We start from the raw sequence: 22,071 nt of genomic DNA, 5'->3' as shown, positions 1-22,071 counted from the left end.
TTTCAATTATAAGGTGCCATTACCTTTGTGTGTTCTTGTCATTTATGAAATCAGCAGGTGGTTAATTAAATTGCTCCTTTGGACTCTTCTGAAGACTCTGTATTAATTATATTTTAGTGGTGGTGTGCATATTTCTCAACTTCTTAATGAGGGTAAAAGTTGTTTACCACTTTCTTCAGAAATATGTGTGGTTTTTTTCTTGAGGTTAGTATATTATGGGGTTTTGTGGTGGGTTTTTCTTTCTTTCCAATAAAATGTTATTATTCAGCTGCTCATTGCAGTTCTGTGGCACACTTAGTTGAAATCGTCTTAAAATCTTGATTTTCCTGCTGCAAAGTACAGCTAAAAGTGCGGAGTCTGTGCATTAAACTTCAGTTCCATGGAGGGAATAGGTTCATCACTCAGGAGGAGAACATGCTTCCTGAAGACAGTTTTGGGGCTCAGACTCAGAATTTTGGTTCAGCCTGTTGTTGGCAGCTCCTGGCTGTCCTCTGCCTTCATCGGTAGTGACAGCAGTGCTAGTGTTTTGGGATTCAAATTCAGAGGGAACCTTGCAGCAGCAGGGGTGGGCTGCGGGGCTGCTTTTGTGGGGCAAGGTGAGGGGCTCTGTTTTTCACAGAATTACAGAATGGTCAGGGTTGGAAGGGACCTCTGGAGATCATGCAGTCCAACCACCTACTAAAGCAGGTTCTCCTAGAGCAGTTTGCACAGAGTCACATCTAGGTGAGTTTTAATGTCTCCAGAGAAGGAGACTCCACAGCCTGTTCCAGTGCTCTGTCACCCTCAAAGTAAAGAATTCTTCCTCGTATTCACATGGAACTTTCCGTTTTGCAGTTTGTGCCCGTTGCCCCTTGTCTTGTCACTGGGCACTACCGAAAAGAGCCTGGCCCCATCCTCCTGACACTCACCTTCAAGATATTGGTAAATACTGATAAGGTCCTCTCTCAGTCTTCTCTTCTCCAGGCTACACAGGCTGCCCAGCTCGCTCAGCCTTTCCCCCTTCCTTTGCTCTGTGGTGTTTCACCATGCTGTTTCACAGTACAGCTAAGATCCCCATGTTAAAAATCTTGTTACCTTAGCAAGTGCCATTTCCAGCCATGACTTTATTTTAATTAATGACACTTGGGTGCTAAAGGAAGCCCGTGTAGGTGTTGTACTGGTGTGTTAACACTGTAGCCAGGATTGGTTTATATTGATTCTCCTGATGAAATGGTGTATTACAGGCAAATGCTCAAACCCAAAGAAAATGGCTCTCACCTAGCATAAATGTAATTGGCATTGTCATTGTAGTGCCATTGGAAATGTCTACAGCAGACGTCAAAAGTATCCATAGCGCAATCTAGGTCTTTGAAATAGCATTGCAGCTTTTTCCTCACAGGAAGGAACAGCACAGGCCTTGCTCCTGATCAGAGAATTTATTTAACTGCTCTGGTGGCCCCACCAGGGGTGATGTCTCCTCTAGGCCATGCAGCTCTCCTGTGAACCAGAAGGGTATCAGTCCTCTTCATTGCGCTGTTTATCCAAGCCTATTTGTTTAAGACCATGGCAAGCCAAGAGGAGTGAAAAAAACCTACCAGGTTTGGTACTTTTTCAGATGGGTAATTTACTTTGCAGTCGTGTTTTCGCAAGTGGAGGGTGGTATAAAGACCACCCTGAAGTCTTCTGAAGCTTTCCCTGGGACTTCAAGCTGAGCCCTTCGATGCTGGAGAATACTTGTCAGTGCTGATTTGTGGTGATGGTTGTAGGTTTAGGGTTTTTTTATAGAATGGTTTGGGTTGGAAGGGACCTTAAAGATCATCTAGTCCTAACCCCCCTGCCATGGGCAGGTACATTTGCCACTAGGCCAGGTTGCTTAAAGCCCCATCCAGCCTGGCCAGCCTTTCATCCACTTCATGGATGTGAAGGGAGAGGATGGTGGCTTGAGGGATACGATGGCTGTCACATTTAGCTGGCTGTAGACTCTCCAGCGTGTCATTTGTATTATGTCCAGTATAATGGAAAAGTAATACTTAAATATTCCACATGAAAGTGGAGTTATTGAAGTCCAGTCTGTATCTAGTATTCAAAAAACCAGGAAGTCAATTAATTTGAAAGAAAAACAGAATATTTTTTTTTCTTCTTTTTTTATGTTTACAAAAGCAGAGTAATTTCAGGATGTAAAACTGACTTTCTGCGCTGAATACCTCTAGTAGTGAGGTACTGAATTATAAAACTATACAGAAATTGAGACTCTTAGAAAGTATGTACAGTTTTGAGAACAGTTTCAACATTTCATTTTAATTTTTTTTTAAAGCAGAATTTTCTTAAATAGAGGAGAGGAGGAAAGAAAAATAATGTTGTATAATCAAATTTGTTGCTTTTCTTGCAAACATGGTGTTGCTTTACATAATACTTATAGCACGTGTAGAGCATGACGGAGACTTGAAATGTCCTGTATGTGTTGTAAAGCCACTGTATACATGGAGCTATTTTAAGTTTTCCTGTGCGTGTGATACCTGCACATGCTCGCCGGGTGTGCTTACAAAACTGTGATTCACTAGATGTAGTAGCACCGTTTCATTATGCATACATGAGAAATAGCTGGCGACATTTTAGCCTGTGGTTAATTTTAATGTTAGGTTTAGGATGTGAAAAGGACACAGTGTAAGAGAGCGCCTGCAGATCTTTTACGCTGGCTTCTGCTCTGGTTAGTATTTACTGAGTCACAGCTATCAGGGCTTCACTCGTATTCGTGTGAGATTAGGTGATTAGATGAATTTACTGCTTTAAGTAAATCAAACCCCGAGAGCTGCTTAGTGGTTATAGGAGGGGCTGGTCCTGTTTTAATTACCCACCGGTGAATTAATTTGTGTTTACCAGCATGCCGACAACCTTTTCCCTTGAAGTTCCCTCTTGTCATGTGATACCCCCTCCTCCAGGAGAACAACAGTATATTCTTCTTTTCCTTTATGTTGGGCAGGTATGCTGTGCTCCCTCCTCGCCTCCACTGGGATGGAAGGGTAAGAAATGTAGACTAAAAAGGTGATGAAGGGAAGGCACTGTCATGCTCTGTGTTGGAGGTTTTGTAACAGATTCTCAGTGCCAGCTGCTGAGGAATCGTACCTGGGTGTTTCTGGGGCTCCACTCGGCATTTTAAAGATGCTCTTTTTCAGAAGCTGGGTGCCGAGCGCTTAATTGCAGGTTAGACCCTGTGACAAGAATTACAAACAAGAAATGAGGGGAATGCTTTTGATTTGGCTTGTTCCAAATGTATAGGCTATTCTAACCTGAAGTATAAAGTGAGTCTCTCTTGAATTAGCTGGTTTGTGATTTTTGTTTAATTTGGTTTTTTGCATTTCTCTTTCTGAGGCTTCTTCCTAAATTATATTGTTCTCTGATACGTTGTATTTAACAGGTTGATGCTTTGCAAAATGTGGTCAGGAATCTAAATTTTCACCTGCATGAATACAAAGGCTCTTTCTGGTGATATGCATGCATGTATGTATATGAATTTTTAAAGATTAAAAAACTTTAGCTTTGCTCCATTGTAAAATTCAAGTTTAAAAACACATTTAATGAATCATGTGAGATTTCTGACATCTTTATAGTCCGAAGGTGAGAAAGAAGGAGAAGTGAAATAAAATGAAACATTTATGCTGATGTAAGCAGAGGTCAGTGTACGTTCTGGCTGAAGTTAAACCAATGTCCTCCTTTCTCCTGGCTATTTGTATTATTTATAAATGCATGAGATGTGTATCGAGAGTGTGGCTGGGAAATAAGCTCTTAAATGTGAAAGCTCTTTGGTCTCCTAGGATACGTATGTAGTAATAGTTGTACAGTTATGCATAAGGTTTTCCAACAGGCATCCTAGAAACCCTGGTAAACTTCCAGGTAGACGTTATAACTACCTTGCAAAAAAGGTGTCTCATTTCATTGGGCATTGTGCCGTGCATGCAGACTTTAAGTAACACAAGTCCTCTGGTTAAGACTTTTTTAAAACCAAAAAGGGATGATAGACTTCTGAAAAGCAGAACGTGAAACAGGTCATTCATGTGTTTGTTCCTTCTTTTTACTAAATCTATTTGCTTTCAGGACTTCTTGTTAGAAAAATAAAAATTAAGAGCTCTAGTGTGTAGGTATTTTGAAATAACTGTATGTAAGGTTTTCAGGTAGAATTTTTTGTCCCAGAAGAATAATTTGTTCCACTGTTTTTCCAGGATTTGGGGAGGGGAAGGAGGGAGAGAGAAAAACAGGAGAGCAAGTGAGATGTCGGGTCTGGCTGTTGGAAGATCTTTGAAGATTTGAAATGGCTGGTGAGGTTCAGTGGTTTTATTTGTGTATTTTCTTATTCTAAGCATGCTGTGTATCAGTGTTTACTGTGTAATATTTGGGACAAGGTTTTATGGATAGTTCATTGCATGCTTTGACCTCCAGTTGGCAGCTAAATAGGAATCTCTGAGCCAAAGCATCCGCTTGGTTACATTGATGAGTTTGAAGGGAGCCAGGAGGGCAGTGGAGAACATGGGTCTCCAGCAAGCTGGAGTCCCACAGATGTGGTGTTCTCCAAATCCAGCATACAAAGAAAAAAAAAAAAATCCATCTTTTATGGCATATGGGAAAAGTCCAGTGATTTATTTTCATTTAGTTAGTGAAAAAAACTCAAGACACTTTGTAAACTCCTCTGGCTTTATATTTATTTCCACTTAGAAGTAGGGATTGGCTGAAGCTAAAGCAACACAGCATGCTTTAACAAAGTAAGTATCAGTTCAGAATTTAACCTTATTGAAACTTCATGTTCAGTTAAACTGGTCTGTATAGACAAACAGTAAATTCGAGTTCATATATTTCCAGTTCTGAAGTTTATAAAGGGAAATGTATGCAAATTACTCCTTTTAGCCAAAGTATGCTATAATACTGCAGCAGCTTTCTAGTGTAACTTCTTGGCTCTGTGAAAGATTTTACCTTTTACATCTTAAAATTGTCCAGCTAGGATGGCCTTTTCAGGACTCTTTCCTTTCCCCTGTATGTTTTGTTTACGTTCACTCAATCCATGGAGGCAGACTAGTTGCCTGAGATTTTATTTGTTGTTTCTGTGTTCTCATCCCATATGACTGATAGTAAGAGACAGTGTTGCTTGTAGTTGAGTCTGCTGCTGTTAAAGTAAGATGTCTCCTTTGAAAATCTCATCATGTTCTTGACTGCACCTCTGGTTTTCAGATTGCACACAGAAAGGACAGGATGAAGGCTTTTAATTACCCTGTTTGCCCACCTCTTGGTTCATTAAATTGGAATTACTAGCTTTTTAACTCTCAAAACCAGTGAAAATCAAGATTGTTTTTTATTGCAATATTGAACAGGTCCTTACAGAATTTTGAAACATTGATTTTCTGACTCAAATGTCTGTGTCTAGCTAGAAGCTGACAGCTGTAGAGCTGACTTTTTTTTGGGGGGATGGGGGTGGGGAGGGGGTGGGCTGTTCCGTCTGACTTCTCTGTATTACAAGCTTGATGCAGAAGAGACCCTTTTCAGGATAAACTGTGCATTCGTTTTCTGGGTATTCCTTAGCTTTTTAGTGATGCTGCCAGGTGAAGATGACTTGTTGCATAGTTTCTTTGACCCATTAGACCCTGTTCCTGTCAGCTGCTGGGCTGCTCTGAACGTGATAGTAAGTTTGAGTAATTTCTTACAAGATCTGGTTTTTATGAACTGGCAGTTTGTAAGTGAATTTCTGACTTAATTCCTTGAATCCCAGTTGTTGCTGATAGGGGCAGAGAAACTTGGAAGTACGTTATTTCCAAATAATCCATTGCATGCTAGTGCATTGCATTTAGCTCACCTGGCCTTAACAACACAGCTGCTGCTGCTGTTATTCTGTACGAGAGGTAGGCAGGTGTCTACAGCAGCACTGGACCTTGCGTAGCACTTCTGGGGTCTCATCGTCTTGGTGTGCAGCACTGCTCCCTATTTATGAAAAAGAGGCCTATCTCATAGGAATGTGAGTCTTTATCTCAGAGACAGCATAATCTTTTGGGCTCATTTGCACAGCTCCCAGTGCAGTAGGAGCATTGTCTGTGATGGTTTCTGGCTCTTGGACAATATAGCAATAATAAAAAAGTTTATAAACTTTAAAAATAAGTATCTGGCATAAAACATGTGAAAGCATTTAGCATGGGTTGGGAGTAAAAAAAAACAGGTATGGAAATAAATGAGAGTTTCAATTTTTTATCTCTGTGAACCTAACCTAACTTGTTGAGAAGTGCTTGGTTTGGGAAAATGAGCATTGTGGTTAGGGAGTGCAAAGAAGACGGATACTCTGGAGGCTGAATCGTCTGCCTCTTAAAGACCTTTTTCCAAAAGCACTGCTAAATGAAGTAGTAGCCTTCAAAGCAAGACTGATATTTTAAGAGGTAGCTCTTAAGGGTTGAATACATAGAATAAATGAGGAAATGAAAATTGTATCATCCCCCACAGAATCTCAAATGCAAAATTTCAGCATGCTGAGAAGAGATTGGACAGGGAGGGGGAGGAGGAGGAGGAGGAGAAGTTTGGCTCCTTCCCAATGTAGCATGCTTCTGTCAGCCTCTACTGCTGGAACCATTTTGACCACGGATACAGAAAAGTGGTGCCTGAAGTTAGGAATCTGGATGTCCTACCTGGCGGGGCTCTTCAGCGCATCGCTCCTTTCCCACTCTCTTCCCAAAATGTGGTGAACCAGAATTCCCTACTGATGTGAGTAAATGTCTTCTATATGTTTTGCAAATTCATTATTAAGTATCTGAGAACTGAACTGCATTTTTCTTTCATAATTCTAGGCCTTTGGTTTTTTAACGACTCAGCTTTTGTTCACTAGACGAGTGTAGCAGTTGGAGCCCTGATGCCTCCCCACTGCAGCAAACGTCTCCTGACCCTTCCTCCTGTTTGCTTGTAGGACTAGTAGCCTTCTCTGAGCACTTAACCCTCTTGTACTTTTATGGGATAATTTTATTCTAGTTTATTTCTTTATAGTTAATATATCTGTTACGTATGATTTCTGCATATGGCTACCAGTTTGGTGTTTTACATAGGTGCTACCACTTACGTGTCTTTAGTGTCTTTTTTTTTATTCTTTGATTTTATTTTAATTTGTACTGCTCACTTAAAGGTGATGATTTTCATTTGTGTGCTGTTGTTTACAACTCTATTTTTTTAAACAAAGAGAATGAGACTACCGAGGAAAGTGGCCAGAAGTGCTGTAACAGCAGTTTGGCGCTCACTCCTCCACATTATTCATTCTGCAAGGGGGAGGCAGAAGATTGCTGCTTAATATTTAGCTCCTGTCGCTCATTTAAGAATACATACCAGGACCTGTTGGCTTACCGTGTGTTACTATGTGTCTTTGCTAACATTTTCACTTGAATCTTAAAGGACTGTTTTTGAACAGTGCTCCTACTGAAGGAGTTTCTGAGAGCTCTAACAGGGTTCAGGGGACACTACTGTAGCAGCCAAATTTTGCACCTCAGGCAGATAGATAACTGCACTGTAAAAGCCTCCCTATCCAATAGGTGCTCATATTCTATTTTTTTAATATATATATATGTGTGTGTGTGTGTGTGTGTGTATGTATTTGCATATATATTTAACATGCAGTCAGCCAGGCTAATAGGAAAGGTAATTAAAATAAACAGCTGGCAAACATGGTTAGGGGATAGATAAATGTTTTAGGAAAAATGTTTGGGTTTTTTAATTGTTTATTTTTATTCAAAAAATGTTCTCTCCACTCTTTCTTGATGGCTGTAGAATTACAAGGGCTGAAGTGGAAAATATATGATTCCTATAGTTGGACTAAAAACAAATGCAGTGCTCTCTTTGTATTTTTTTCTCTCTGTCAAATTTGTATAACCAGACTTGACTTTACATAGTCAACTCAACGTCCACTTCCCTCTCTGATTCCTGTCTGGAAGGCCCCAGATCAAGTACTTAGTCTACTGTGTATGTAAAGACCTGTTTACATACAAAATATTCAAATGGTTTTATTTAAGATATTTGTATGTTTAAGACTACAGCTTCTAGATCTAACATGTTCTTGTTATGTAAATTCTGATGATGCATGGAACCATTTATTTTCAGTATCTGTGTAGTATGCAGGGTATGTCTGTCTGAGGTGTGGTATATGTACATATAGAGAGCATAAGCAGAAGATCTCAACGTAATATTCTTATTTTCTGACAAGCGTCCTACAAAATAATATGAAGGTAATAAATATAAAAGAGCATGAGGACAGGTCATGCTCTAGCATTCCTGTGTGCTCAAAGCTGGATCAGGCAGCTGGCTCTGAAAATAGCCTTTTTACACATATCAGAAGGAAAGCTCTCCCTAGAAAATAGGTGGAAACTAAGTTACGTACAGCAGCAAAGTGAAATATCTTCAGCAGAGTTAATAGGGAGAGGCACAAGCATCAATCTGAAGCATTAAGAATCAAAGAACTTGCTTCTGTCGTGGAGTTAATTCAAGTGACAGCTCGTGGACTGCATCCTAACATCATTCCTAGCACAGGTAGGGACTGCTCAGGCATGGCAGTGCATTCAGGACGAGTCACCTGTTTGCCAAGGGGTGGCCGGAGCCAGCACAGCTTTCCCTGCTGCCTGGTCATACTGGGCTGCAGGCCGAGTGGGGTAGTTCTGCAGGTGAACCAGTCCCTCTGTGAGCAGTATCCCTGCTCATGGCCACGTCAGGTCTCCTGGCTGGTTTGGCCTGCGTGTAGGTAGCCCAAGTTAAACACTCTTTTGACTGTGGCATTAAGAAGACTTTTAGTTTCTTCTTTTTTTTGAGAGTCCTGATGTGGTGATATTTGTTTTCTTTCATTAAGGAGAAAACGAGCAGCTTGAAGAGCTAAGGCAGTTTAGGGGATTGCCTTAGCTCTTCAAGTGATGCACCTGAGCTGCCAGGGTGCTGTTTGGCAGGCTGAGGCTGGAGGCTGAAGCCGCCACAGACCTTCTGTCTAGACCATCCTCTGCACTCTTTTCTCCCATACTTTCAGGTTTCTTCCTCCGGCCATGGGTTGTCATGGGTTCCTCACAGCTGATGGGCACTTGCTCCCACAGAGGGCTCTGCCTGCTTTCCTGCAGAGCACAGACAGTGTGTGGCTTATCGATTATCTGAGCCATCTCTGAAGTGTGTCCTTTTGGCTCCATTTTACACAGATCTTAGAAATGCTTGTTTAGAGAGAGATTGTTCTTTTTTGTTAGCTTGGTAGGGGGTAGCTTTGTTTTTTTTCATGATGTGGCTGAGCTAAAGTACTGCTTAGTAACAGCATAGTTTACCTTTCAAAATAGCTTTCCGCCATCACTTGGTTTGTGGTTGATGGATGAAACCAGCTGTAACATGTTAAGAAAGGTGGCACATGCCTGAAGGAAGAGACGGGGCTGGTGTTTCTCCCTGAAAATAGTTAGTCCTGCAGTTTGACTACCCAGAAAGTTCTTTTATCCTTCTTTCTACCCCTCCACCCCCAGCTTCTGTCTGTCATCAAAGCCATTTTGTGATTAATCCAAGTGTTGTCTCCCTGAATTTTCTCCATGCACACCCGTAGGGATGGGGGCTGGTTATACAGAAGAGCAGAAAAAGGGAACACAGCTCACCACTTCCTTCTTTTAATTTCTTTGAATCGCTTCAACTCCTTAAAATTTGAATTAATCAAGTCAAATTCTCTCTGTGCATATCCAGGAACGAGCTACGTTTAATCTAGTTAAGTGTTTTCTGTTCATCCATGAAAGACACGTTTCAGGGCAAAGTGCGCAGGGGAGGGCTTTCCAGAAGGTTTAGCATCTTGATGGACAGCTTTCTGCTGCCTTCATCTCTTCAAACAGGAAAGGGTGGCACATATGGCAGGGGCTGGTGGACAGATTGCACTGCAGAAAATAACCATGGTGGATAAACAAATGTTTTACTCTTTCTTGCCTTTCTCCTCTGCTCCGTCAGTAATAAGAAAGCCTTGCTAATTGTCTCTTTGTCGTGGGTTTTTGACTGTTGGGGTACTTTTTTTTTGTTTGTTCCCACTGGATATAAAACTCTACCTGTTACAACAGCATTAATGACATACTGCTTTCATTATTCTCTGCACTAAGAAGGAAGTTTGTCTTCGGGTCTACTGGCAGGTGAGTGTGGGTTATTTTCACTTTCATTCCATTTTGCTGCTTTTATAATTTATTTTTTTTACTGCTACAGAAATCCCAGAAGGGATTTGGGAGCTTGATGGAGGTTTTGTGCAGGTTTTTTTTGCATGCTTAAGACTAAAAGTTGCAAACATGCTAGGTTATTGAAAGACTTGTGAGCATGTTGATCCCCCAGGCACTCATCCTGTGTTTGCGGTTCCTGTGGTGGGGTGGCCTCTTGACACCAAGCAAGGTTAGCCCACAGAAACAGGCCCTTCTCTTTCCACTTAGCAGAAAATCGAATGTACCCACAGAAAATGGATCTTATTGAAAACTGGAAAGGTGGCCCCTGCCTCTCTTGTGAAACAGGATGGCAGAGAAGGGCAAATAACTGTGAACGAGGCTTCAGGTAGGGTGGGCAGCAGTGGCTGCTGTGCGTGCAGCGGAGGGGGTGCAAGTTCAAGTTCTTTCTCCTCCAGTAGGGTTCAGGCTTTGTGCAGGCCACATCTGAACCTGGGTGGCTCACATCTAGCTTGGCTTGTGTGTCTTGCTGCCTTCTTTCTCAGTGCCCCTCGTTCAGTGTGAATATGCCAAGTTTAATCTGTAGATGTGTAGATGTACCTTCAGTAAGGATTCATACTCTTGTCTCCTTTTCTTTTATTCTGGGATGGTCTTTCAGATGTAGCTCTGTATTTTCTATAAAGAATGGGTATTTTGTTGCAGAGACCTCGGTAGGGTCGCAATCCTCATCTTCCCTGTCTCATTCAAGACTGATTTGACTAAAGTATAAAGCTATTTTAATCTCCTGGTCCCAAAATAGAAGCCATTCCATTTGTGTCGTAGAAAATGGCTGCAGGATGATCTTTGCATGTTTCAGCAAAACCTTCTGGCCACTTATCTCTGGGCACTGTGTCCTTATTTTTTCTTCTGTCATCCTATGATGTTGAGCATCCCAAGTTTGAGGCACTGGTTTTGGGAGGCGGGCACCATCCATCACCACTCCTAAGGTTGGTTGGTCTTCTGCTTCCTTGGTTTCCCCTTTCTTTAAATCTCTTTGTTCCCTTGTGCAATGGTTGCTCAGACCCCCCAGACCTCTGCAGGCAGCCACGGAGCAGGGGGCAGCGCAGGCATTGCTCCTGCCGGCTCCCCCCGCCTGGCAGCGTGTCTCGCACATGCCGTGCAGCGGGGGCCCTTAATGTCATGTCAGTAATTAAAGCCTGTAGCCCCCCGTTGCCATGGAAACACGACACTCCACAAATATCGAACGCAGCTTAGGGTCCTGTTCATTTTCCCAAACACTCCTTGTTCGCCAGATTTAGGGAGGGATTTTTCAGCCTGGAAAAATGCCATACTCCAGAACTACCCAGCAAGGGAAGCACGTGTGCATATCTTTTTTACGATACTGCATGTAAAAACCCACACTCCTGAGGTGGGGAAAACCATCACCTGCAACCCCATTGCATTTGCAGCAATGATGCCACATCAGCACCTGGTGTAGGGCTGCCACCTTCGCTCTGCGGGCATTGCTTTGATGGAGCAAAAAGGCAAGCACAGAGGCAAAAAAATTAATCTGCAGAGAGATGGTGTTACTGCAAGCCCAGCGTTGCCTGGTTGTGTTTCAGCAGAACAAAGTCACTGTTCAGGCACGGTATTATTTTGTTTGAACGTAAAAATTCCAATCATTCTGCTCAACAACTTAAAAAAACATGGAAAAAAATGTTGTTCCTTGGCACAAAAATAGGTGTACTGGATAATTGGCATCCGGTGACAGTGTGGCTGCAGCATTAGCAGAAATCTGTCCCAGTCTAATTGCTGTGCTCTGCCCATTTCTCATAGGTTTTTTTTCCTGACTTTGAGCTGTCAGATTCCATTTTTTGACAACACTTTCAGTTGTTTGTGCTTTCAAAAGAGGAAGAGTCTATCAAGATTACTGTCTCATAAACTTGAACTAGAGTCGAATTGGGGTTTGTGTTTGAAGACAGTGCAGCCCTCAGATACCGGTATAATTAATATGGATGTTGTATGGTCAATAGAAGTTTCTAGTTCTGCTTCACTTGTTTGCTGTATGGCTTTAATATTAAAACAGAGATAGTATCTAATGAGCTAGGTCACTCTTACTGGAAGATGTGGAATAACTTTTCCCTTCTTGTGCTGTGCGCCAGCTATTTATTCTCAAAATGTTTTTTATTACAGTTTTTGCTATCTTTTATTCTTCCACTCGAGCTAAAGTCTGCTTTGAAAACAGTTGTGAATCATCAGCCTGATGCTCTAATTCCTGTGAAGGATACTGGACTGGGAACTAAGAACTAATGTTTGATCAGTTATGATGTGGTTTTAAGCAACGGATGTAACACTCTCATTTCCCTCTCCTGGGGCTTGTGTTGATCCACCCCTGGCTGCCAAGAGATCCTGTTCATAGCCCTGATGTTTGAAGCGGAATTTGGGTATTCTGAGATCCTTCCTAGCTAGCTTTGGCACTTAGGTGCCATGGCCATGGAGAACAGACTTCAGAAATCCTGTGGCATTTTAAAATTAAGCCAACCATTCCTGAAATCCAGGGTGATGACCATACTGTTGTTTGGAGTTATTGATCGATACATGTTACGTATTGCCTTGCAAGTACAAATCTGACTGACCAGGAAAGGACTGCCTGAGTTTAGGGTCATGTGAAACCTTCACTGTAGCTGTTACAACTTCTTTCCATATCCTCCCTTTCCCCACTGTGGAGGGATAAGGAAGGGATATGCTGAGGCATTCTTGTGCTGCCAGGAGGAAGCAATTTTGAGCCCTCTGGGATGAGAAGCAGCAGCCAGCAGTCGGTGGCCGTGGATCAAGTGGAAATACAGGTGGATGTTTCTCCCCTGCAGTTTGTTTAAGCTACACAGTAGAAATTAAGCATCGATTCAGTGGTTAAATACATCTCAGTGAGATGGTGTCCATTCTGGTGTAAAGAGTTGTTAGCCACAGAACTGAGAGATGTGCATCCCAGCTGTTTTAGAATACAGGGACATCCGAGTCCAGCAAAGGAACAGGGGTGTCATTCATCAAAGGGTGCTTTTTTGACCTTTGCTTTTGGTTGAGGGAATTGCATAGGGTAGTAGAGAAAATTGGAAATTGTAGTATCTTAAAGGTAATTTTGGAAGAGATCAGTTGGTAAAACGAGTATTTTCTTTAGTTGTTTGCTTCTGGGGTATAGTCAGATTGTTTTGTAAAATTTTGAACAGTCAGTTAATGGGCTCTAAATCTCCAGGATTTTGATAAGAGAATTTAGAAATAGATTACTTAAATCTGTGAGGGCATTCATTGCAAAATACATATTTCCATTAACTTCAAACTTAAACTAGTGTTAATTATTTGTGACATGTAAAAAAAGACAACCATAGTAAAAAGGCTAAGTTATTGCTGCAATTCCAGTTTGCTTGTGGTTTGTTTGGTTTTTTTTACAGTGCCTATTCAGACAAAAGGAATAAACATCGTGAAACCTGATGTAGGTATAAAGCCTGACACCTTACGATTTTGTAAAAATGTGTCAAGCTTCTCCAGAGAATGTTAGTTGAATCAGTAAGTCAGAACTAGAGAAGGCCTAAGGATAAGGCTGTCTTTTTTAGTATAAAGTCACTCGCATGCTCACTCCACGTAAAAAAATAAAATAAAAATTTGCACAGTTGGATGTCCAGTCTTGCCCAGTTCCCAAGCAGAATCTGATTGAAAACTGAAAGCAGGGCACCACCTGCACTGTTTGGCTGTTGTAATGAAGTCCCAGGAGAATTATTTCCTAGGGAATTATATGACTTGAATAACAGGCCTGGCTGGCTCTTTTACCTTCTTCATGTTTTGTATAATTCTGATTATTTTTCCTGTTTGCAGCTTTCCCGAGCTGATACCATCCTGTGGACCTGGTGATCTGCAGTGATAAGAGATACAGCAAATAAGGGATGCATAACGAGGGTTGAAGTAGGGTATTAGAAATGGCAGTGCTCCAGCATTGTGGATTTCAGGGATATAGTGCTTTTGAAATTTAGACCTTGCCTGCCGTCTCAGTTGTTGCTCAGACCACAAATACTGCGTTTGTGGACTTTGTAAATCAGTTAATATTTTGCACTGGGATCAGCCTGTAAAAAGTCTTGGAATTGATGATTAGGCAGCTGTGGTATATAATCAATACAAATCCTGGTGATTGATTCCTTAGTCATGGAACAGGCTTGCCCCAAATGCAGCACAGAAGTGAAGGAAGCAGACAGCAGTGTGAAAGTGAAGAAACCTCACCGTTTTCTTTTTTGTTGTTGTTGCTGTTTGGGGGTGGGTGGTGTGGGTGGTGGTAGTGGGTTGGGTTTGGGTTTTTTTTGAATCTTCATCTTGCAGTCCACTATCTGTTTCTCTCGCAGCTCTGCTGGCAGCTGTGGAAGAGGTGGTGGGGCTAGTTTATATGGTATTTATTGATGATCTAAGCTAACGGGGCACTGGCAGCGCTGAGAAGCAGCTAGAGGCAATGGCAACGGTCAGCAAAACAGCCTGCCCCTGGCCTGAAGTGCCACCTCTGCAGCAAAGCACAGCCCAGGGCACTTGGCCCTGCACCAGCAGTGTTAAGACACTGGGATGGGGCTGTCCTGGGAAAACAGGTCTGCCTGCTCACCTCCTTCAGTGGTGGGCAACAGAGAGCAACTGCCTGTGCTTCACTGAGGACAAACTCTTGTGGTTTAAGCAAACAAAGCTTGCCCCTGGATGTACCTTTCCGAAGAAGGAATGCTTGTCGTGATAATTGAAAACATGGCAGTGAAAGCCTGATTGCTCAATAACTTTTCTTATTGTACTTTTTGTTCAAAATTTATAGTAAGCTATTTTAAAAAGTTTTTAACACACAAAGGATTTAATTACAACCTTCTAAAAGGGGGGTGCAGGTATCTGACTGTAGCAAGTACGTGTTCAGAGTATTTCATGGGTACATTTACTGCCTGATGCTGCCTGGTGCTCTGTAGCTGACTGCCATGTGAGTCACACAGACTTCAAAGGACAGAAATGCTAGAAGCCTTCGGGAAGGTGAATGCTCACTGTCAGGGGTCCACAACCAGAGCTTCCTTCATACCGGCAGGGCACAGAATGGTCCCTGGGTTTTCCTGTAGCCTTGCTGATGTAGGACTTGCTCCCTTCTTGGGACCTTGGTTACTTGGAGAAGGAGGAAGAGAACTAGTATAGGAGTGTGTCTAGTGTTTGGGCAACACACAAATGTCTTTCTCTGCCTGTTTTGCATGTTCCTTCCCTCTGCCATACCTGTTGGTGTTGCAGGTACCCCCAAGTACAATATGGCATGTGCCACATGTTCCACTCCTGGTGCCCTAAGCAGCGAAATAATTTGGTAAAGTCACAAATCACTGCAGTGTTTTTCTAGAACATTTATCTGGTTTATTTTGCATTACATAAAGAACAGCCATTAGATGGGTCTCATCCCTACTGCGTTAATCCAGTAGCATGAACACAGAGTGAGAGTGCTGCGGTTTGAGCACGAGGGCCCCGTGCTCTGCTATCCAATCTTTGAGCTCTTACATAATACATTTAAGGCTGTTTTTTTGAGTAATCTCTTTTGGGTTCTTATTTATTTTGCATTCTTAGTCTGCAGTAACAAAGAACCACTATGCTGTTCCGTTGTGAAATCCTTTCCAGAAGGTGCACATTATCTACTACGAGTCAGGGCAATGATGAGCATCAATTTCCACGGCAGAATAGAAGCCTGGATTACAAATTACTATTTAATCCTTTTTGCGTCAAAGGATATAATAATCCTTGTAAAATGTGCTCTAAGTCTTGTGCTTGGCTGTGTGAGGTTAAGGGGCAAAAACCAAAGCAGGGATTCTCTTAAAAGTGAGACATGGTGAAATGCATGTGTTTCACAGGAATTTCAGAATATATTTATGACTACATTTCAGCAGCTAAAAATAAAGATGATGGGCTGGTACCTAGACTAGCAGTTTTCATTTCTCTGTATGCTTGCTGCTACTCTGCTAGAATACAGTAAGTGTCTGTCATGAGTGTTGCTTGCTGAATTGCAATGAAGAATTTAGTCACAAAGTAAGCATTGCCCAAATTTGATTTCCCCCCACCACCACCAATGAGAACATTTACCAAAATTAATGAATGAATGAGGAGATCTAGTTAAGAATGTGAGAACATTTGTTTTGTTTTCTAGATCATCCTGTTACGGGTGTCAAGCAGTGTGGTTTTCTAAGGGAGAGAAGGGTAAATAAGGTTGGGAGGAGTAAGGATTTAGTGTTTGAAAGTGCAGAATGATGGCTGCACAGTTTCCTGACCATGCAGCTATTTTAAGAGGGGCAAAGTTGAATAGCTTATAAGGTTCAGAAAGTAAATCCTACAGTGACAGACCTACAGTCCTTTGACTGACACTATTATCACCACATTGAGTATGCTGTGATTTTGTTAGATAAAAAGCAAAACAGATTAGTTGTTTGGAACCAATAGCTTCATATGATTAGTTTATTGCATATTTTTATTACTGGCCTCTGTACTACATCAAATGTGGTGTACTGGATAGAATCAGTCCCCCCTACTGTGTAGAAACCCACAGAGAAAACCTGAAGGTAAGTGGTGACACATATGCAATATTACTAATGGAAAGAACAGAGTAAGCGGTTTGTTGCTGTTACTTTTAATGCAGTGTATTTAGAACTTTAATGTGTTATATTCTACATTAATAGTCAAAATCCTAAAAAAAGAGTAGGACCAGATTAAAATCATAATCTCATATTAAAGAACACATTTAATTACTTGGTCATATAACCATTATTCCACAATAGGGTATTTTTGTGCTAGATGCTAATTGCACGCTTCTGCTGTGACATTGCATAATGCGGCGTCCTTGCTGTCACAAACTGGTCATCTTGCAGGTGAAAACTGTGCAGTGCAGCAGCTGTTATGAAGCCATAACACGTTTATGTTGCAAAAGGAATTGTACTTCCAGATTTTTTTGTTGCTGTCTTCTATGACAAATTTACAGAAAACAGGAGTATTTTCTTAATCTATCTAGCTGTTACATTCTGGTAAACCCCGAAGAAGTCTAAAGTTCTGACAAGAACCGTCATAATTCATGCAAAATGAATGATTTTTATTTCTTTATTTGTTGCAGAAAATGACACTTGGCTGAAGAGCATAAGTCACCCTGAAAGAAGTTGCTTCCCTCTGAGCATTATGTGAGCAACCCCATCATATGAGGAGGAGGAGGATCCGTCAGCCTTCTTAGCTGTACAATGGGGACTACAGGTGATGACATGGCTTCGGTGGAGCAGAATGCCTCCTTGAACCCTCTGTGCTTCGAGTGTGGCCAGCAGCACTGGACAAGGGAAAACCACCTCTACAACTACCAGAATGAAGTGGACGATGACTTGGTCTGCCACATTTGCCTTCAGCCCTTGTTGCAGCCATTGGACACTCCCTGTGGACACACTTTCTGCTACAAGTGCCTAAGGAACTTTCTGCAAGAGAAGGATTTCTGTCCGCTGGATCGAAAACGACTCCATTTTAAACTCTGCAAAAAATCCAGCATTCTTGTTCATAAACTGTTAGACAAGCTGTTTGTTTTGTGCCCGTTCTCTGCCGTGTGTCAAGAAGTCATGCAACGCTGTGACCTGGCGGCACATCTCAAAAACAGGTGAGCAGTACTGGTGCTTGCATTGCATGTTCCTTACACACTTGATAGGCCAGTTTCTGTAGCAGTAGAAACTGGGGGCAGGAGTGGAGAGAGGATTGGTGGTGGTTTTTAAATTTACAGTAGAAGACTGTGGGAAATGGTCTGTCTGTAACTGTGCACAGCTACAGCACTGGATCCCATATTGGATGTTGCACCAGTAATAGCATGATGACTCTTGGAGAGAGCTGTGGTGAGAACGAAATTATTCATTAGAGGTCTCAAAAAATGATTTAGCAGAAAAAGTTAAAACGGAGGTTGTTTATGGTAGGGGAAAAAAGTCTGAAGGAGGGGAAAAATGAGAGATGCGCAAACTCTGTAGAGAGGAGGGAAGTGGTGCAATAGGAACAAAGGAGATTAGTTCAGATTAGAGGAAAAAATGCTTTATAATGGTCTGGCAGTGGCATAGATTGCTTGGGTGGTGATTGTGAATTCCCCACTTTCAGAAGTGTTTATGAACATGTTAAACCAACCTTTTTCAGGAACAGTTACAGCAGAATTGATTCTGCTTTGAGATAGGCGGATGGACAGGGTATCCCTGGAGACTCCTGCAAGACCTATTTTTCCCTGTTAAAAAAGAAAATAAAACTGTTTACTGAACAGGTTGATGGTATGTCATGCAAACATGATGTAGTTTCTAGGATTTTTTGGTTGTTTGTTTTGATTGCTTATAGTACACTTCCAACACCCTGTTAATTAGGTAGAAACTCATCACTTAACACCAGTGGGAAGTTTTGGTGCAGCTTTTATGAGTGATTTTGTGTCAGAGAGATACATTTCAATATTACCTGCACCTAAATGTTTAGGACCTTATTTTGCATTGTTAATATTTTTATAATTCTGCTTTATGTTGTCCTGCCCTAAATATTTAAACATTGAAAGGAGGTCATGATAGAGAGGGATAAGGTTATAAGGTTGGAGCAGATGATCCTTGTGGTCCCTTCCAACCTGGTGTTCTATGATTATCAAATTCAGATAGAATGATACTTCATATTTTGCAGACTAGTGCATTTGGTTCTTCCAGCAAAGGAGTTGCCTCCATACCATGTGTGTGGTACCCTGCTATATGAAGATGTTTCATTCTTCTCTGTAAGGCAATGCCACTTTTCTAATGGAAAATGTTAAACTTGTTTTGAGAAGTGCATTTTTCATCTTTTGTTGCCTCTATAAATTGGAGAATATTTTCAGTAAATAAACAGATAGAGCTTTTTTAATCATGAGCTGTTCAGTTACATGAGTCATTAACAAAAACTTGGACATACTATGTATGTTAAATCTAAAATACGGTGGAATTAATGAGTCGGGGCTTAAAAAATATTATGCATATCTATACCAACTAATTTTAAACTGTTTAGAGATTTATGAAATTGTAAGAGGAGTATGGTGAAGAATTGCAAAAAGAAGGAAATAATGTATTCAAAGGCAATGTGTCTGACTTCAAAGGATCCAGTTCACGTAAATAGCGTCGGCTACCAGAAAATATTCCCTGTGTACAACTTGATGCTATTTGGAAGCCTATGTTTGTTTTGCAGAGGGAAGTTTCAGAAAAATATCTAATTGTCCTTGCAAAAAAGCATCCAGCCCAGAAGAATAAGCATTGAGCATATCCATTGTACATAGGCAAAAGGCACTAGGGAAATGCAGTTCAACACGCGAGTGTTTTTGTCAGCTACGTTTGTAAAAACAAGCATTTTGTGTGGCAGCTCTTCATGAAGAGGACTCCTATCGGAGTCCTAATTCTTCTGGTCTCCTTGGTCAGTGGCTGAGATGAGATCTTTTCATTTCCATGACTTCATCATGGGCTTTGTTCTTACCTGCTTTGCTTTCATTCAATTTGATACTGTTCCCCCCACCCCTTTTCTTTACATTTTTTTTAAACCAGCCTCCATAAACTTCAGTGGTTGCCCATTCCATGGGGGTGTTTCATGGTTTGCTAGTCTTATCTGTGCCAGCTCTTTAGGCAAAGACCCCTCCACGTTGGGACTCAAAACCCCAGGCCCAGAGGAAGGGACAGTGGTGGCTGTGGTGGAATGGGGAGCAGTTTCCTTTCCTGTCCCGCTCCCCCAAAGGAGGGCAGTGATAGCTGTGTGCCCCCTCCGCCAGCCCTCAGTCCAGTCCAGCAACGCTGCTGGCCACCCAGGTGGAAAAGCTCATTTGAGAGCTGCACGGATCTACGCGCTGAGCTTCTTTCCAAGTCTCAGTCTTTGTCCATCTGGAGACTCTTGGAGACTGTCCTCAGGTGAAGGGTGACATTGCGGAGGAGTTTGTTTGGGAGTCAGGTGCGGTATGGGTAGGCATGCAGGCAGGTGCTCTGCAGAGAAAGGGAAGAGAGCAGCTGCCACCTGCCTTGGGAGCAGTTTGTTTACACGCGTACTTCCAGCGTGCCCTCTTCTTCCTTACATCCTGAAGGCTTCCAGGGATTCATAGCCTGGGAGGACCTTGGGCGTGCAGGATGTGGTGAGCCTGGGGTTGCTGGGGTTTTGTTGGTTGTTGTACCCACAGCATGAATGTACACATGTTCAGTGTCCACATCAGAGAGGTGTGGGGACTAAGGAGGAGTGGAGGAGCCTTTTTTTTTTTTTTTTTTTTCCTCCACATGTTTTCTATGTTAGCTTAGGCTCTTGCTTGTTTCATCCAGGCAAGTAATTTTTGATATGTATGATGATATGAGGGTGGTGAGGAAGCCTAACTGTTCTATTTATAATCATACTGTTAAACTAGTTTGATTTTAATAAAAGGCAAAATGCTAGCAAGACACCTGCTACATATTTGGTTCATCTTCTGGTTTCCCACTGTCATATCCCTCACCTCTTCAGTGCATTTGCCTTCGTTGGCATCTCTTTGAATGATATTAGGGCTGTTTACAACAGGGCTACGTAATTTATTTCTACATGGAACACTTATCTATGCTCTCTTTGGGTATATATGAAATACTCATTTACATGATGCACAAAGTTATTACAAAGTCCAAGTGAGCTGAGTCACTAGCTTTTGTTTGTCAGCTGCAAAAAAGCTTTCAGTTGCAGAGGGCTGCTCATTTTCTATTCCTTCTGTTGCCTTGGGATGTCGATACGCATTTTAAGTATATGATGATTTACGTTTTCAATTAATTTTATTTGCAAACATCTGAACACCTGTAAATTATCATTGCTGACATAAACAATGGCAGCAACTGTGTAATTCGGATTTGTTTTTATATGGATTAGTGAATCCAGTAAAATTCTACTACTGATCATTAAACGTGGGAAAGAAATATAAAATCCAGTTTTATTATAATTTTCAGCGTAGATTAATATAAACCAGTCTCAACAAGCCCTTACATGAACTAGTTTGTATTTTTAAGAAATACAATACAGTTGGTTAGTTCTCACTGTCTAAAAACATTCACACTCAGGTTTTCCAGTGTTCTTTTAATCATCTCCATTTGAACATAAAAGCTGGAAGAAAATGTCATCGCATGCACCAGGCATCTCAGAGTGTAGAGTTACTGCAAGCTGCTCCAGCAAGGAGATGAGAGGCATGAGACACAAACTTGATTACTTCATGGTCACTAATTTCACTCCATGATACCTCATTGCATAAAGAACATATTCATCACATTTGCTTGGGAACTGTGGTTTTCAAAGTTAAACACAATGCACATAATTAGATTTGAAGGACAAAAATATATGAGTAATGCTGAGTTGTACAAATTTTCCCAGTCACTTGGTACAGAAAATTTGTTTAATGTTTGGTAAAGTAGGTGCCAATTCCACTTCTAAATATCAAAGGTGTATTTATCAGAAGGAAATCTGACAGAAGGATTATTGAGTTTGTGTATGATTTTAATTCAGTTCATTCTTACAGATTATTCAGACCTGAAGAAACTCCATTGTACAAAAACATACTCTGAAATTTGTACAACTTTTTAGTGAGATGGTTAGGTATTGTGTTTTATGTATTGCTTTCGAGTTGGGCTTCAGTTGTTCCCTCCTATATTCTCCTGTGGTAGTTTAAGTTACCATTTTGGATGGAGCCATTCATTTTCCCAAATGCTTTAATGTTGAGGCCAACCTTATAGCAAATTTTATGTCAAATTAAGTTCACACTTTATATAGGATTGTATTTTCTGGAATTGAAGAAAGTATTGAGCTATTCACAGTGTGTCAGTCACCATGCTTAATATATGGATTTAGATTAACAAGATCCATCGGAAAATCAGTTGTATAGACAAAGAATTTTGTCATTCAAAATCTTGGCAGTCCCAGTTATTTTGGTGTTTATGGTAGTGCT

The 22,071-nt window shown here is 41.4% G+C and overlaps 1 protein-coding gene across 5 annotated transcripts in view; it reads left to right on the top strand.

Moving 5' to 3' along the window:
* LNX2 (ligand of numb-protein X 2) overlaps nt 1-22,071 on the top strand; it is a 65,108-nt gene that overhangs the window by 18,603 nt on the left and 24,434 nt on the right. For 2 of the 5 annotated variants that reach the window (XM_055701369.1, XM_055701370.1), the window contains one exon: nt 17,242-17,763. In XM_055701369.1, the coding sequence (XP_055557344.1) occupies nt 17,363-17,763 (401 nt within the window). In that variant the 5' untranslated portion in view covers nt 17,242-17,362. Of the gene's footprint in view, nt 1-4,202; nt 4,293-6,543; nt 6,709-9,830; nt 10,110-17,241; nt 17,764-22,071 lie in introns of those variants that run through there. The other 3 variants (XM_055701373.1, XM_055701372.1, XM_005446460.4) reach the window with 3 other exon arrangements.

The sequence above is a fragment of the Falco cherrug genome, chromosome 2 (assembly GCF_023634085.1).
Source record: "Falco cherrug isolate bFalChe1 chromosome 2, bFalChe1.pri, whole genome shotgun sequence".
NCBI lineage: Eukaryota > Metazoa > Chordata > Aves > Falconiformes > Falconidae > Falco > Falco cherrug.
The sequence above is the reverse complement of the archived record's forward strand: the minus strand, read 5'-3'. Positions and strand labels throughout refer to the sequence as shown.